This window comes from Perissodus microlepis, chromosome 8 (genome assembly GCF_051167445.1).
Source record: "Perissodus microlepis isolate ML-2025 ecotype Zambia chromosome 8, ASM5116744v1, whole genome shotgun sequence".
Classification (NCBI taxonomy): Eukaryota; Metazoa; Chordata; class Actinopteri; order Cichliformes; family Cichlidae; genus Perissodus; species Perissodus microlepis.
In genome coordinates, this window is record NC_140468.1 from 21,616,159 (window position 1) to 21,633,187 (window position 17,029).

At 39.9% G+C, this 17,029-nt stretch overlaps 1 protein-coding gene across 1 annotated transcript in view; it reads right to left on the reverse strand.

Annotated features, from left to right (window-relative positions):
- The window catches only part of shisa8b (shisa family member 8b), a 43,791-nt gene that overhangs the window by 15,847 nt on the left and 10,915 nt on the right, over positions 1–17,029 (reverse strand). The window contains exon 3 of the mRNA XM_084938206.1: positions 10,542–10,666. Within this exon, the coding sequence (XP_084794332.1) occupies positions 10,542–10,666 (125 nt within the window). The remainder of the gene's footprint in view (positions 1–10,541; positions 10,667–17,029) is intronic.

The following is a 17,029-nucleotide window of genomic DNA, read 5'->3' on the forward strand; positions in this document are numbered from 1 at the left end:
AATATTTATGCCACAAGCTTTTTTTTTTTTTTACCAAAAGCAGCTGGTCAAGGTGTAACTTCTTAAGGGACATTTAATCAAATGTTAGTATAGGGGTATGTATATATTTGAGTCTGCGTGTATACTTTGGACCCAGATTAGAGAAAATCCAAAATAAATTTAAAACTTATTGAGCTTTATATTTAAGATATACCAGCCTGGAAAAAGAACAGTTTAAAAAAATCACCAAAATGATGAGTAATTTATTCTCATGATGAGTGTATGTAAACTTCAGAGGAGAACTGTAAATGCAGGATTAACATGAGTTTAAAAAACAAACAAAAAAATATGCCCTTTTACTTTGAGACTGGTGACTTTGGGTGAAACAGTTCCATCCCTGACAGGCAGTCGGTCCAAAGCTAAATGAACCGAGGTTAATGAACAATGGAACAAACTAGGAGTAAAAGAGTAAATCCCTGGCAATTAGCAATAATGAAGTCCACTGATGCAGCCAGTGCACTTGATGTAAGCCCCAGGGATGGACGGATACACACGAATGTTCACTCTGACACACACATACCTAAACATCCTTCATGAGGTCATCTGAAAGAGAAAGACAAAATTGGTGGAATATAGTGCTTGTATAGAGTGTCACAGTGTTGGAAGCAGAAAACATGTGAGAGAGGTACAGATGTGTACACTGTATAGCTTTTAAATGTTATTCACTAGTGAGAGAGACAGAGACACAGAGTATTACAGAAAATGGTAGGATGTACTAGTCGAATAAATTAGAACATTTTTCAGAAACGGCGGGATGGAGAAATGTCAAGAGTTAGTCATTATGGTAACAACATTAACACAACTCTGAGACTACACACACACACGCACACACACACACACACACACACACAAGTAAATAACCTAGTGGTACTGATGTTCCAGCATTTGCCAGATTAGTGGGGAAAAAAGTCCTTTTTATGCCATCATCGTCGTTATCATCATTATCAATACCTCCATCTTCCTGTCATGAAGCTATTGGACCAATAAATGACCAAGCGATCACAACACACTGGCTATTAATTCAACACTTGATTAACATTTGGTTGTAAAATGGTTTTGATCAGACAGCCACCCAACCTCCAATGGTGAGCCTATTTATATGATCCACTAAATGTGTGCAATGCTAGCTTCCTTATTCCAAGTCACTGTGATGGACCTGTGATGTGTTGTACAGATGTGAAACTAGCCAATGATCATCCAGTGAACATTTATCCCAACACAGAAGTATTTCCAGTAAAAGAATGCATCTGGCACAGATAAAATTGCCTTCTGTTGTGTGCTACATGTGAGAACAGGCAACTTTAGACAATGTCTCGACCTGATTCTCCAAACATTGTCCATAGTTCTTGTGTAGAAATGGCTTCTGTTTGCCATGATTTCCAGATATACTTCCACAGGTTTCATTCATTTCGATCTAAATCTAATGAATCGGTTTAGAGAAGGGCAAGTAACATTATTGTGTTACAAATTGATGGTAAATGTATAGAGTCAAACGTGAGACTGTAGTTCCTGGTGTGGCCATGGCTCTGAAACCAAGTCCGTCCCCATGCCCAACTTAACAGTAGAAATGAACATGTGTACAGCCTGGCACAATTTTTTTTGTCTTTAAAGCAGTGGTATAGGATGAGTTTATAGAAAGGCAAGCAGGAACTCATTTGAAACTTCTCAACTTGCCTGTTTTATGAAAGTAGAGATGTATACCGCTCCATTATCCAGACTTTCCTTACTAACATGCTTAAGAGGTTATTAAAAAACGTTTTCAGACTACGCTCTAATAGCTCTACATCACACATTGCCAAGGTGGTTATTAAAAGAAAATGTGTATGTTAGGATGACGGAGGGCTTGTTTACTTGTTAATGAAAGCTTTATTTCCACACAACACAGCTCATAAATAATCTCAGTGAGATTGTCTCTGCAGCTTGTCTTGAATGATAAACATTAAACTATAAGTTTAGTCAAGCCTGCTTCCAGAGGAAATAGCCAACGATGGCAACAAGATGGGAAACTTCTCTCGCAGGCAGTGAGAGAAGCTCATGAGACACATGGCTGTTTGAGATGCAAGGAGAGAGATTACTTCATGTTTGTTTTAATTGATGTCTGTATTTAGATTACACTGGGCAAGCAGTGCTGTTTGCCTTGCTTGCCATAACAGAACAACACTGCTCTAAGAACTGATGCTCTCTTTCATAACAACTCTAGTTGGTGGATTTTTTTTTAACTTACCCGCTGGGTTTTGTGAAGGTTTAACTTTAGGGCCGGGGTCACTTTGACACACAATAGTGCCAAGACAGGCAACCGTAGCCAGCAGTGTGTCCCTGTACTGGACTTCTCTACAGTCCACATTTGTAGTATTGGTGCCATTTAATGAAATTATCTGTCAAATAATAAGCCTGCTGTGTGGTAGCACATCCAAGATGTCTTAAATAAAGATTATTGCTTTGTTATTTAGCATGAACTACTACCTCTGCTTCTACAGAGGTAGGTGGCGTTGGTGGCAAATGTTTGTTAGAGTTTTCCCAACCCTATTGGAGATTTAGATTTGAGGGGTTTTCAGCTAATCTTTTTTAAAAAAACAAAAAAAACAAAAACCTTTAGAGCATTTGAGAGTAACTTCAGTAAACTGTGCTGAGGAGAACAGCACATTGATTTAAATGGTAAAATAACTGGTGCTGGTAATTGGCCATCATTTTAGGTTCAGATGAAGTCTCTTCTGTTTTAAATAACCGAGACATTGATTATTAATAACACAGACATTTTCTGATTTGCAGCTTTTTATGATGAAAAGGACGATATGTTTTTCTCGCATCATGAAAAATACTAGGTTATCAATAAATTAACAAGCAGGGGCTCATAGTTTGCCAGATATCTTCACTTTCCAGAGTGTCTAACTATTTAGCAGAGTTTTAGAAGGCTAATGATGCAGCAACAGGAGCTTCAAATTCATTTTCAGGTCACAAACTTAAAAGCAGTTAGAGTTTTCAAGAAGTTTAAGTGCTTTTTAATGCAAAGGGATTCACACTTCTTCAGTTTCTCTCACTCTCCCTCCCTCAATAACTTCCACACACACATTCACACGCACCAATCATCTTCCTGCTGTTTGCACCAGCCTGCAATTGTGAGTGCTCAAGACCATGAAACACTGTTTCTGTGCATTGAGTGTGTTTGTGCATCTCTGAGTGTGCGTTGGCATGATACAAATGATACATAAAAGGAGTCTTATGTGCCGTGGGGAAAGCGATAAAGGAGAGAGTGCATTGCATGGCGTCTCTCATCTCCAAGATAACACAGGAGCATCTTTGTGTGTCCGTGAACAGCAAAACTGCAGTGGCAAGAATAAGGAGACATAAGTGCTGGGAATAAAGCGAGTAAGGAGGGTGGGTACAATGTCTAATAACGGTACGATCCAACGTGGAAGTCCGTGTGCATCATCATTGAGTGTAGTAGAGGCAGTGTGAACAAACACAACCTTCTCCCACATCTACTTACTTTATAACCCTCCCTCTGTGCGACTGGCTGAGTCAGGCGTACACGTGCCTTTTGTGAGAATAATAAACATGACAAGAACACGGGAGTACAGATTCGTACTAAGATCATTAAGTAGTTTGCCTCTAATTGACCCCAGGGAAGAGTTGAGAGGGCAGGAAAACATTTTGGATGACACAAGCACTCAGAGTTACTCTTCTGACAGCTGGGGTAACAGGGAAAAAAGAGATGTGGGAGGAGAAGAGGTGAAATTTGTGTTTGGAGTGATTTGTTACTGGGTCACCCTACTTCTGCAGTCGACTTTGATAAATAGGTCATCGCTTTTTGCTTCAAGCTTTCTATCTGCAATGACTCATATTTGTTAGAGACCAAATATTTGCCTCCCGTCTCCAGTTAACATCACGGATGGTTCATGTACATCTCAAAGTTTGTGACTTTAAAGGCTTGTGACTTCTTGACGTTTCTAACCTATAAAGTCAGAGTGAAGCAGAATTCAGAGCTTCTGTAGTGTGACATATTTCCAGATGAAATGTAACGTGGGCGCATGGATTTAAACACAGGTCTGACGACAAAAGCTAACCTACACATACTGGTTACTCTGCCAGAACCACATTTAAAAATATTTATATATTAAAATATGCTTGCTGAAAGTTATTGGTTTGCTTGCTACCCAAGAGCTTAATGGCCAAGTGCACTTTTACCACAATCAGAATCAGCTTGATTGGCAAAGTATGTGGACACATGTATGGAATTGGACTCCGGACATCTTTGCAATGGTGCAAAGAAGTTGGAATAAATGAAGGAGTACGTAAACGATGGATAAGATTTTAGAGACAATGGACAGATGGCAACAGCCAGGGTAACAAACTTAAGGCTTTATGTGGGCGTCCAAAATTCAATGAGTGACATCAGGGTGGTAATATGTGTCTCTTACATCAGTGGTCCCCAACCCCCGGGCCACAGACCGGTACCGGTCCATGAGTCGTTTGGTAACGGGCCGCGAGATTTGAGGCTCGGGTGTGAAATTCATGTTTTTTATCGGTTTTTAGCGTTATTTTTTTTTAATCGTTTTTATCGTTAAATCGGTTACCCTGGGTCTTTTCCCGTGTGTTATGAATAAATCTTCTTTTTTTTGGTACTGGTGGTGGTTTTATTTTGTTGTATTTATCCGTAACACCTCAAAGGCCGGTCCATGAAAATATTGTCGGACATGAACCTGTCTGTGGGGAAAAAAAGGCTGGGGACCGCTGTTTTAGATAGAATCTGTGGCTTGTGTACTAGAGCAACAGGCTGTAAAGAAGAAGGAGCACAAAATCACAGATCTGCAGAACATCTCGTTATGGTGCTCAGTGGAACCAAGTGGATACTTCAAACTTTTTTAACAGCGTCCTATAGAGCAGGTCCAACAGCAGCAACAATCCCAAAGGTATTTTCTGCCTGGTATAGGTTACACAGCAAAAGAGTGCTGTGTAACCTATATTTAGATTAGTTTTCATGTTACCTAATAAGCTATAGTTTAGGATCTATCTGCACTCTCACATAAAAGAATAAAGTCCACAATCTTTTTTAAGTGAATGTCAGCACAAGAGAAAATGGCAGCAGTCCTCTCAACAACCCTCCAATTAGTTCAAATGTGTTCAATTACTTTGTGTGTAATGAGTTTTACTTTTTTCCAAAGCCACCTCTGCTTTCTTGTCTACAGTGGAAAAACCAATAATGTTCATCTGTTTCCTACCCCAGCAATCTATGCAGTGCTCCACTTTGTCCTGTGGCTCAATAACGGAACAGTTTGGATGTTGAATACATGTACATACAGTGTCTGTCAGTTTAGATTCAGTACAAATAGCCTGAAAAGTAAAAAAAAATAAATAAAAATAAAAAAAAATCCTTGAAACAGATGAAGAGCTCAGAAACGAGCGAAGAGCAAATGAATATCTGGGACAGAGGGAGGTGATTCATGGTGCACTGACCCTTAAATGTCATGCTGTGAGTTTGCTTAAAACCATTTTATAACCATATATACATATATATATATATATATTTGTAGATGGTAGACAAGGCAGTCTTAAGGCAAAGACTTTTTTTTCCTTCTCAGTTGATAGTTATGTTTGGATGTTTGTTTTCTGGTTATTGATCAGTAACAGCCACTGGACATTTTCTCCATGTGGGAAAAAATGTCTACTATGTACATAAATATGAAACACACTCCTCACTCACACCTTGCCAGAGGTGGAATGGGGCACTGTCTTACAGAAGTTTCACACCTTGGCCCAGGCGATAGTAACCACCTGCACTTTTTGTCACAACTTGGCTAATGTGAAGACTCAAATGATTAATAATAGGTCAATGACTTTCAGCAAGGGGGCAGTTGCCACTTGAGGATAAATGCCTACTTAAGCCTCTCCATCAGTTGTTTTACAACTGACAAAGACTCTTGAATGGAGACTAGAAATGTTTTCATGAACGTAAAGAAGTCCAGTTGCCTTCTTTTCAAGCACATGAGACAACAAAGAACCCCACACCTGGACAGTATGGGCCCCTGAAATGCCCTCTGACTGTCTAATTGAAGTAAAATAAAGAGCAACAAAATCTGAACACAAGAGGTCTGAACACCTTGGAGATCCACATACATTATATTTCTAAAAGTATTCATTCATCTGCCTTCACATTTATATGAACTCGACTGACATCCCATTATTAATCAATAGGATTTAATATTATGTTGATTCACCCTTTGCAGCTTTAACAGCATCAACTCTTTCAAGATGGCTTTCCACAAAGGTTAGTGATGTTTAGGAGTGTGTGTATGGGAGTTTGGGGCCATTCTTCCACAAGCACATTTGTAAAGTGAGACACTGATGTTGGATGAGAAGGCCTGGTTTACAGTCTCCACTCTTATTCACCTGCCTTTATAGACCTTGCTTTGTAGACTGGTAGTCATGTTGGAACCGTTCCCCCAGCAACCACCAAACCCAGACTCATCTATTGGACTTCTAGACAGAGAAGCGTGATTTAGTAGTGATGAAATTTCACCAGTGGACTGGCACAACTTTCATCCTATCGCTTTACCATGATCCATTCTTTCACAAATATTTTCACATGCAGTCTGCAATGCCTAGGAATGCCATGGAAGTGATTGGAGCACCTGAATTCAATGACTGGGATAGTTGAGTGACTACTTTTATCAATACAGATGTTTTTTGTACAAAATCAACGGAATAATGAACAACCTTTTGTCTTTCTTCCCCTTTCTTTAAATCTAAATTAATTTGCATTTTCACTTTTACCCTGTTTCTGTCCACACTGTCCAATTCTTATACTTCCATCAACTCACTGAAAATATAAAAACCCAACATCCATTGAGCTGCACTCAGACAAACTTGACTAGCAAACCGGACACGAAGTTGATATATTGATACAGCATTATGTAAAATAATTTTAGGTGCACCATTCTCTTTGTTTTCAGTCCTGCATCATAGAAGTGGGTGTTGGGTTGATGGTCGGGCCATGCTAATGGGCATTTCGAGTTCCTGAGGGGGTAAAGAGTGGGCCTAGAACTTGTTAAAACATAACCATTCTTTTTTGTTCCCTACATGTTAAAACTAAAATGTGAGATGTGGGTGTGCTGGATTTGGAGTTGTTTAAAAAAGCTGTGCTGAGTCATACTTTTAGCAATGTAATTTGCAGATGACACAACTCTGCTGGGGCTCATCTCTGGGGGGGGGGATGAGTCTGCCTACAGGGATGAAGTAGAGCGACTGACAGCATGGTGCACAGACTACTTGATCCTGAACACAACTAAGACCAATGAGCTCACTGTGGATTTCAGGAAAGAAAAATGGACATTCAACCACTATACATCAGTGGGGATCGTGTGGAAAGGGTACCAGACTTCCATTTCCTGGGAGTCCACGTGATGGAGAACTTGGTCTGGGATGTGAACATGGCAGAGCTGGCAAAGAAGACCCAGCAGAGACTCTATTTCCTGAGTGTCATCAGGAAAAATAACATCTCTCAAAAACTGTGGGTGTCCTTCTACCAATACTCTATTGAGAGCATCCTTTACTACTGCCTCTGTGTGTGGTTTTCAGCTCCACAGCAGCACAGAGAAAAACACTCCAGTGAATCATTAAGACTGCCCAGGAAACCATCGACTGTCCTCTACTCTCTCTTGAAGAACTGTACAGGTCCCACTGCTGTAGGAAAGCCAAGAACATTAAAAAAAATGTACTTGGCTGAACAGGAGTCATAACAGGGGCATTAAAGCAAGTAGCCATCAGGGCATTATACACCACCTAGCACCATGTGTAAAAGACGTGCAATATTGCCACACATGTGATGGTGTTCCCATGCAATTGTGTTACCACCACCGTAAGGAAGGCACCTAATCTCCCTATATATCATGTATTTATAATGACAATAAAGATATAGAATGTAACAGCATTCAATGACAAATATATTTTGTTCTTAAGTATATTCTCAAACAATAGGGGGGTTAACCTGTAAATTCTGTTTATGATGAATGTTCTCTGCTTGACTTTGACTCTTCACATGATTATATTATCATCTGTGCTTTTCTTTAGTAATCTTACTTTACTGTTTGTATAAAACTAATAGTTTTCTTACTGCTGTCTTAGTTTCCTTGTTTTCCTGTCAGTTTATCTTCATCGTCTCCTGTGTTTTACTTGGCTGTGTCGTTATCCTAACTGGCTTCACCTGTGCTTCATTCCTCAGCTGTGTCTAATTCCCTTGTTCTTTGTCAGAGCATCTATTTCCCTCTTGGTGTTTTCCTATTTTGGATTCTTTTTTTTTCTTTGCTTGTGGACCTTTGCACTCTGTGGATTTTTTTACCAGCTGTAATAAAACGCTTCTAGTTCATCTACCTGTCTCAGAATCCTTCATTTTGCATTTAGGCCCTAATCCAGCAACTCTTGACCTTTGAAAGTTTATAAAAACCTCCCTGGTTACTTTCACTTTCAAAATACTAAATGGCAACAGCAAAAATGCTCAACTCAAGGCTTCATAGCAGACGTTCAGAAAGAGAGAGAGAAAAGTCACACTGCAACAATCGTCCTCTTAGATTTAGTTCCAGCCAGCATATTTGTTGCCCTTTTCAAGTGCATATGATCAATGACTGGATTAAAGTGTCTGCCACATACTGCATGTGGCATCATGTCATTAGCGGGGTGTGAAATTCCACACAGTGAGAGATGCGAGATAGAAGCTGCAGGGTCTCTCATACGAGACGCCCGCCCTCTCCCACCCTTCCACACCATCAGATGCAGAGTACACACCATCACATCGCTAATCAATGTACATGCACCATCAGTTACTGGTATGCACAAACCGAAACAATCCAAGCACACAAGAGGTGGTTTGCTCTGAGTAAAACATGGTTAAAATAGGTGTTTAAATTCCACGTTGCTGTATCTGCTGATGGAAATATAGGAAAAAGGCACATGCTGCCTTCAGGGTTCAGGCCTGCTTACATTAACATATTAATTAAACAGTGCATGTGTGTGCATATTGAGCAAGAGTCACACGTGTAACAAGCATGTGTTCTGCCTTTTATTGTTTTCACTTTGTCCTATCCTGTAAATACATCTCATCAACCAGTGCCAGTAATACGTCGCAGTTTAGGACATTCAGTTTTACCGGTAAACAGACTAACCTACCAAATGTCACGATAGCGTCTGAGTAGATGGGAACACATTACTTTAGCAAACTTGAGGTTGATAATGGGGTTGGCGTACAGTGGTGCATGTAGCTAATTTGCTTTGATCAGCTTCAAGCTGCAAGACAGATGACTGGCAGTTCCCTGCTTATTGAAAAGGTTCTTAACCTAATAAACTTTCTTTAGTCCAGTTTCAAGTGTTTTGTAGACACAAACAAGCAAAAAGCATCCAATGTGCTCCCGCTGCTGCAGATTGTTCTTAGTTCTGTGACTCTTTTTGTTCTCCTACCTGTCTCCCTGCTAGTCTCCATTCAGTGCATTCATTTTTGCTGGTGGATGAATTTTGTAATTCCACTCCTACCCTGTACGTTTTGGCCAGTACCTACACTTTCAGTAAGTCTTTCATATCTAATATGGTCAGTCTTGCTGATTCTGAGGTCAATAAGAGATTTAAAAAAATTGAAAGTTTTAATAAGATTGTATGAAAAATTGTTTCAATTTCATATCATTGAAATATCTCTCAAAGAAGGATAATGAATATAACATGAAGTTCAAAGCAACTGGGTGTTGTTGAGCAAGAGGTTTCCTGGTTCAAACCAATGACTGTAGAAAACTACTACTTTTCTGCAGTCATTGGTTCAAACCAGCTGGCTGGTTGGGGCTTTTCTGTGTGTAGTCTCCATGTTTTCCTTGAACATGCCTGTGATATCTCCTCACACAGTCCAAACGTGCTTTTTGGGTTAACTGGTGATTCTAAATTATTCATAGGATTTAGTGTGAATTGTTGTCTGTCTCTCTGTGATAGGCCTGCAATAGATTAACAAGCGGTCCAGAGTGTACGCTGCCTCTCACCCTATGACACTAGAGACAGACTTCAGAGAGAACGAAACTAGTTATCAATTCAATAAGTTAACGCAGGATATTTCCTGTACGTTCACATGACACGTGAGACTTTGCTATTAGAAAAATCTGAAGCGATTAAACACAAAATAGAGATGAAAAACAACACAGCTGCTGCAAGCAAATCAGTGGCATGAGTGCGTGTGAGAGGAAAAACATTGTACAGGAGTCTAGTATTAAAATACCCTCTCATAAGTTACCATGGCGATATGCTCCGTAACAAGTGAACTATCTTCATAGTACAGAAAACTCAGGCTTAACCCTGAAATTACCAGCGTAAGATGAAATCTTGCTTCACAGTACAGGAACAGTACTGTTAGTTGGTGAGCCTATAGTCTTGCAGTCTTTGACAGCAGTAAACTAATCTTTTACTGCATTACCTTCTACATGTGTACGTGTGTTTACATGTGTTTTTGTATGTGCACAATCTTCCTTTGCACTTACCACTCCTGCTGCGCAGCATCCTGGCTGAGACACCGTTGACTCTCCCTGCACTGGGCGGACTGGCCGTGGCATTTTCCACCGAGCTCACCTCATTCCCTTGCTGTTTCAGCAGGTCTGTCAGCGTCCTGGAGACCAACACACACACACACACACACACACACACACACACAGGTTAAAAACGGTGCTCAACTTATTTTATTTGATAAACCAAGTTAGAGTACAATAGATATTAAATGTATGTGACTTCTTTTTGTGATATTTTATTAATGAAATGCTTATTTTTCTTTTAAATTTGACTACTCATCCAGTCAATTACCCTGATGAAATCATAACAGAATTCTCAATAAAATATATTGACAGGAAACAAAGACAGAGAAAATTTAAGTACTGCGTAAGTAATTTAAAGGAAAGTTTAAGTAATTGTGGGTCATGCATAAATAAATGTATGTATTGCACAACTTCATGTATTTTACAGAAAAGAAGAAATAATGATATTGTAAGTGGTGCCTAAATTATGGAAATTATACAGCAAAGGAGACACAAATTATGCTATCAGTAATCGTAAGCATTGTGTAATTTCATGGTAATATTTAATGTGCAATGTAAGTATATTTTGAAATATAATATAATAATGTTTTTCTGCTAAATGACCATGAAATTGTACACCACCTAAAATTACATATGCAGTATTTATAGGTAAATATAATTTCATGGTAATTTCATTTAAAATACACTGAAATTCCATTTAATTACAGAGGAATTACACACTTGGTTGTGGGCTGTATTATGAAGTGTGACCAACAAACAATTTGAACCAAGCCACAAACATAGTGTTAAGTACATGTGTGCACAAATGACCATGGAAAAAACATTTTTACCACTCTGTGTCAGGTCTTTCTGCATGTACATTATATAGCAAAAGATTTGTGTCAGATTGGAAGACATTTGATGCCGCTGCCTGTATTCTGACAAAGTTAACTGTTTGCATCTTGTTACATTTACTGTAGGAAATATGCTTATGTAATTGAGCCTGAGCAACATATTTTTATTTTCAGGCTAAATCTCAGCCAGCTGTATTGACTGGCGGCCTTTTTGCTGCTTGTCGTGTTTGCAATATGTTCACATTGAGACTTGGCTCTAGAAGAGTTTGAGTGCAAGAAATGCTTCCAAACAAGTGTGAGTGCAAGTGTTCATGTGCACACACACACACACACACACACACACACACACACTCGTTTTCATATCTTAGTGAGGACATCTAATTGACATAAAGGCCTTCAAACTTATGGGGACAGGCATTTTGTCCCTATGAGTGACTGTTTGTCTCCAAAAGTAAAGTGTCGTGCCAATTTTCTGTCCTCAGAAAGATGTCCAAACATGTACACTTTACACATACACACACACCTTACACACAGATGTATGTTTATGCACAGTTTGGGGGACTTTCCCTTCATCCAACACATATCTGCTGCCTGTGTATTTCCCAAAAAACCCCCACTATTGACTCAAAACACTTGTAGTTAAGCTTTACAAAAGGAAGTCCACAGCACCACTCATACACACACATAAATGCACAGGTATACAAGACACAGTGTTGCCAGGGGCCTCTTGTTCACACCCAGATACTGACTAGAAAAGCATGTCCCTTTGGCCACTTCTCTGATAATCTGTAGGTGTGATGATGTGTGTGAGTAACCGTGACACAGATGCCAAAAAGTGGCTTCTGCAGGGACTATGTTGTTGCAATGAAACTCTTTTGATGTACATATAATCCCATCTGTCATCACCCACAAGTGTCTGTTATAGATAACAGACACTAGTCCCGAAGGATCCCAAAGCACTTTACACAACCAGTCATCTACACATTCACACACTGGTGATGGCAAGCTAAATTGTAGTCACAGCTGCCCTGCTGCCACTGACAGAGGCGAGGCTGCCGGACACTGGCACCACCGGGCCCTCTGACCACCACCAGGCAACGGGTGAAGTGTCTTGCCCAAGGACACAACGACCAAGACTGTCCAAGCCGGGGCTCGAACCGGCAACCTTCCGATTACAAGGCAAACTCCCAACTCTTGAGCCACGATCGCCCGAATAGTGCATGTTTGCTTGTCTTTGTGACCCACATTTGACTCCCAGCACTCGAAATGGTGCTGAATGATAAAGCCACTACAAAATATATATGGATGAAACACGTGGACAATGATTTAACAATAATTTCACTGAATGACTGGAACTACAGTACTGTGCAGTCTTGAGTCACCCCTTATTTCTTTATAATTGGCTTCCAAGAAGCCAGACCTTCCTGTCATTTTGAAAGAGGTCTTAAGCAATAGTTCTCCAGGCTTCCTGAATTGCTTTTCCAATTTCATTTTCAGTCCAGACCTGTACATGACCATTTTCAGATGGACTTTTTTCTGTTTGTTTGCATTTTTCATCCCCTTTTAAAAAAAAATTGTACCACCAAGTGGATTCTCAGAGCTGAAAACTTGGGATGTGCAGTGTGTCTTAAATAGTTTGAGAACATTGGACAAGGAGGACAAAACAAATGGCAGGCCTTAAAAAAACTGTCACCTGCCTCTGAAAGAAAAAAACCACAGCAAAGATCTGACACAGCACCTGGAATATACACGACCCTTCAGTTAATTCATCTAATATTTGCTGAAGCTTCACTAGAAATGGTCTCTGTGGAAGAGTGGCTGACAATAAGCTGTTCTTAAGAAATGGGGAAAGTTCACAAGAACTGGACTGAAAATCAGGTATTATGGAGTGATGAATGTAAACTTTAAATTTTGAGTTCAAATCATCATCGATATATAAAAGGGGGTCAGGAGAGAGCTACAACAATGAGCATCTACAGCCATCTGTAAAACATGGTGGAGGCTCTGTCATGGTTTGGGGCTGAATTTCAGCCAGTGGTGTTGAGGATCCTGTCAAAGCTGATGTTGATCCACCTTCCACAACTCCCCAAAAGCATATGATTGGTTTCATTTTAGCATGATAATGATTCCAGACAGTATATGGAACATACCAGTGTTGTGTCTACTTAGCAAAGAACCAATTTTAGATTAGATTTTGGCTGTGTTGAAGAATAAAGGTGATCATACCACGCTGTAAAACGCTCAACCTACTTCGTTCATTTCTTCATAGTGAAATATAAAGATATGAGGGGTGATCCATGGCTTTTGCACAGTACTGTAAATGTTTGCACTGGAATCCAGACACGACTCATCTTCAGTTCTTCATGTTGAAAGCTAAAATGTTACCAGTCTAATTCACTTACATAAAAGTAAGGCAATGGTTAACACTAAACACACTAGTTCCAACATTAATAAGACCCTTTCTCATTAATGAGTCTTCCATTCTTGGTTTCTCACTCTGAACTCACTCAACATTTCTCAACATTTGACACACGAGGAAAAAAATCCAAACGTCTTGAATCATTTTCTCTCATCTTCTTTCATTTCTTTAGTCTGTTTTTCTTTGAGTCTCGTTCTTTCTCTCTCATCCCCCTCCTTTCCTAAACTCAGTTCTAAATCTGACTCTTTGTCTTTTCCCTCCACTTCAAACCATACTGTTTGTCTTCTTCCCTCACCCTCTCTCTGCTCCTCATCCCTTCTGTGACTCACTACCACACAGTGCCTCGGGCCTCTGCGCACGCTTCTCTTGGCTCGCTGCTCAAACAACTTGCTGATTTGGACTTTTAATCTGCAACAAAAACTGCACCTGTCTTCAGGCTGTGTGGTGTTTATGGAGCGTTGGCTGAGCTTCATGAGAGTTTCTGTGGGTGCCTTTAAATAATGAAGACGTCTTTGTCGCTGGTTAAGAGGTTAATACTGGAGTGTGGGCTAGATTAACAATAAAAGTCTGTAGTATCTGCAAAAACAACCCAGATGTGAACATTAAGAGGAACACATTCATTAATGAACCAGAATCAGTTGAAGTCCAGCTAGTGACTACTCTTGGACTTCATGTTTGCTTATTGGTTTACAACGGGAGTGTCAAATTCATTTTACATCCCGGGCCACATACAGCCCACTTTGATCTTAGATAGGCCAGACCAGTGAAACTCCCCTTTCTACCAGTGTAAAGAAGTTACATATTTAGCTGTTTTTCTACATGATAAAGAAAAAGCTGCTGTGACAAAGACATAAATCTGTCAGCACGACTCTTTCGACTTAAATCTCAAGAAATAAATGTGTAAAATTATAATTACAAAAACAGTTACAGAGGTTTTATTAGGGACATAGCTAAGCATTTTGGAATTTGGCATAATTTGTGAAAGTTGACATTTCTTTGGTATTGAATAGCAGAAACTACGCTTTCTTGTCAGAGGTAATTTTTTTGGGGGGGAGAACCAGCGGCTGACAACACTGTACACAACGGTAGATTGTTGCGTAATAAGCAAGCGAATAACCCAGAAAATAAAGATTTTTGATGGAAAACTGGTCTCAAAGCTCACTGATGAGAGAACTGTGCAGGAAGTGGGATTTGAATGGAATTCATTACAATGTTATTCAAACATAACGCGTAGTTTTGTCTTCTTTTGGTTTTGGTTCAGTGAATTTTGGTCGGAGAGTGACAAAACCTGCAGTTTCGGAATCTATGAGATGTCTACTTTCAGCACTTGCATGTCCATGTATGTGCTGTCGGGTGAACAGTGTTTTGAGTTTACATCTTTTCATAGAATCTGGCCCTCTGACCACCACCAGTAGGCAACGAGTGAAGTGTCTTGCCCATGGACACAACGACCGAGACTGTCGGAGCCGGTGCTCGAACCGGCAACCTTCCGATTGAGCCATGATCGCCCCACTTTAGCCATTGTTCCAGAGGTTTTGTAGTTTGTAGTTTGCAGGATCTGACCTTAGGTTGAACTTTCTGATCTGTTCCCTCCTGGGAAGATTGGCAACCATCTTTGTTACACTACTTTTTGTATTTACCCAACAAACTCACATCTAGAAAGCTAATAAAAAAACATGCAAAAGTATCCAGACTCCCAATGTCTCTATGATATGAAAGGGCAGGCCAAAGCTCAGAAGAGTAGCTTTTACTTTCACTGGATTGCCCTAAGGTTCCCTCAACAGTGTTCCCTGTGAAAATGATTGTTTCTGATCTGTACTCTTGGAGAAATCTTATGGAACCTATATGTGTATTATACTTATATATTCTGTGAGTAAGCTTCTGCCCTCACTGCGCTTATTATCCTTTAACATATTATATAAAAGTATTATGCCTGAGATCGGAGAGCTCATCAGTTCTTCCATCCTATCTCATCACATTAAAGCCACAGTGAAATGAGACTTCACTAATGTCCTGTAACAATCAATTAGTCCTCTCAGGTCACCCAGATTAGAGCGTGCACAGTGAGTCGTTCCAACAAATATTAACAGTAACTCTCGAAATGTGAAATCCTCTCTGCTGTATGACTGCACTGATTGAATGTAAGATGTTCTCAGTGAGTACATTACACCATTTCTGTACACTGCACCTACAACCAGTAAATATCTACTATGTAAACATTTTTATAAGCTCTTGGTGATTTTGGTTTTACGGCTTTCCCTAAAAAGCTGTGGAGTCTGAGTGATAAACATAATGACAGATAAAAATTCCTTCTAACCAGGTTAGCAGTTGATGAGTAGTGTTTGTCTCTGACCTTTTCCTGAAAGCGGTTAAGCTCGAGCTGCACATGGTAACCACATTGTAACAGATGTCATTCCACTCTGAGTCTTTCTTCCTCTCATTTTTCTGCACATGTTCAACACCCGTCTTCTGTTCAAAACCACTTTCTAAAGTCTGGAATTCTGCATGCAGTGTAACAAAATACCTATAACATCGGACCAGAGCTCTTCTCGCAACCTTAGCTGTCACCCCTCCATTCCCATTAAAAAGAATGCGTGTTTACAGCACTACCATGCTTTCTGCACTTTTCAAACCTACATCCAAAGCTTAAAGCTACATCCATCTTTACATTGTCTATGATTTTTTTTTCCTTTCAGGCAACAGGACCTTCTTTTTTTGGTTGCTTTTTTCCGCCTACTACTTTTAAGCACTGCTCTGTGGAGATGTGTCAGTTTTCTTTTTGTCAGTGTATCTGGTCGCACCCCTGCCACTTAGGCTGGTGCATATGCAAATCAGAGAAGCTGAGGGCACAATAAGCAGGTCAGTATCTGCAGACATCTCTACAATATTTCAATGCAGGAGCACAGATTTTCACAGAAGGCACAGAACCGCTTGAATAGTTAAGACTTTCAAAAAACTCTTCATTCAGGCTTCCTACAAGCGAATGTTCCCTTCTGTTGCTATTCCGGCATCATATTTTTCCAACAGCAACATCAGTCAATAGAAGTGAATATCAGAAAGTCATGAGAGCGCTTTAAGCTTTTGTTTGTAATGACCAATACACTGAGCGATTCTACAGGACTTACCCACCTCCATGCAGGCTTTTGCACTGAGCACTGATAAACAAGCTGGAGTGTCATCATCATCGC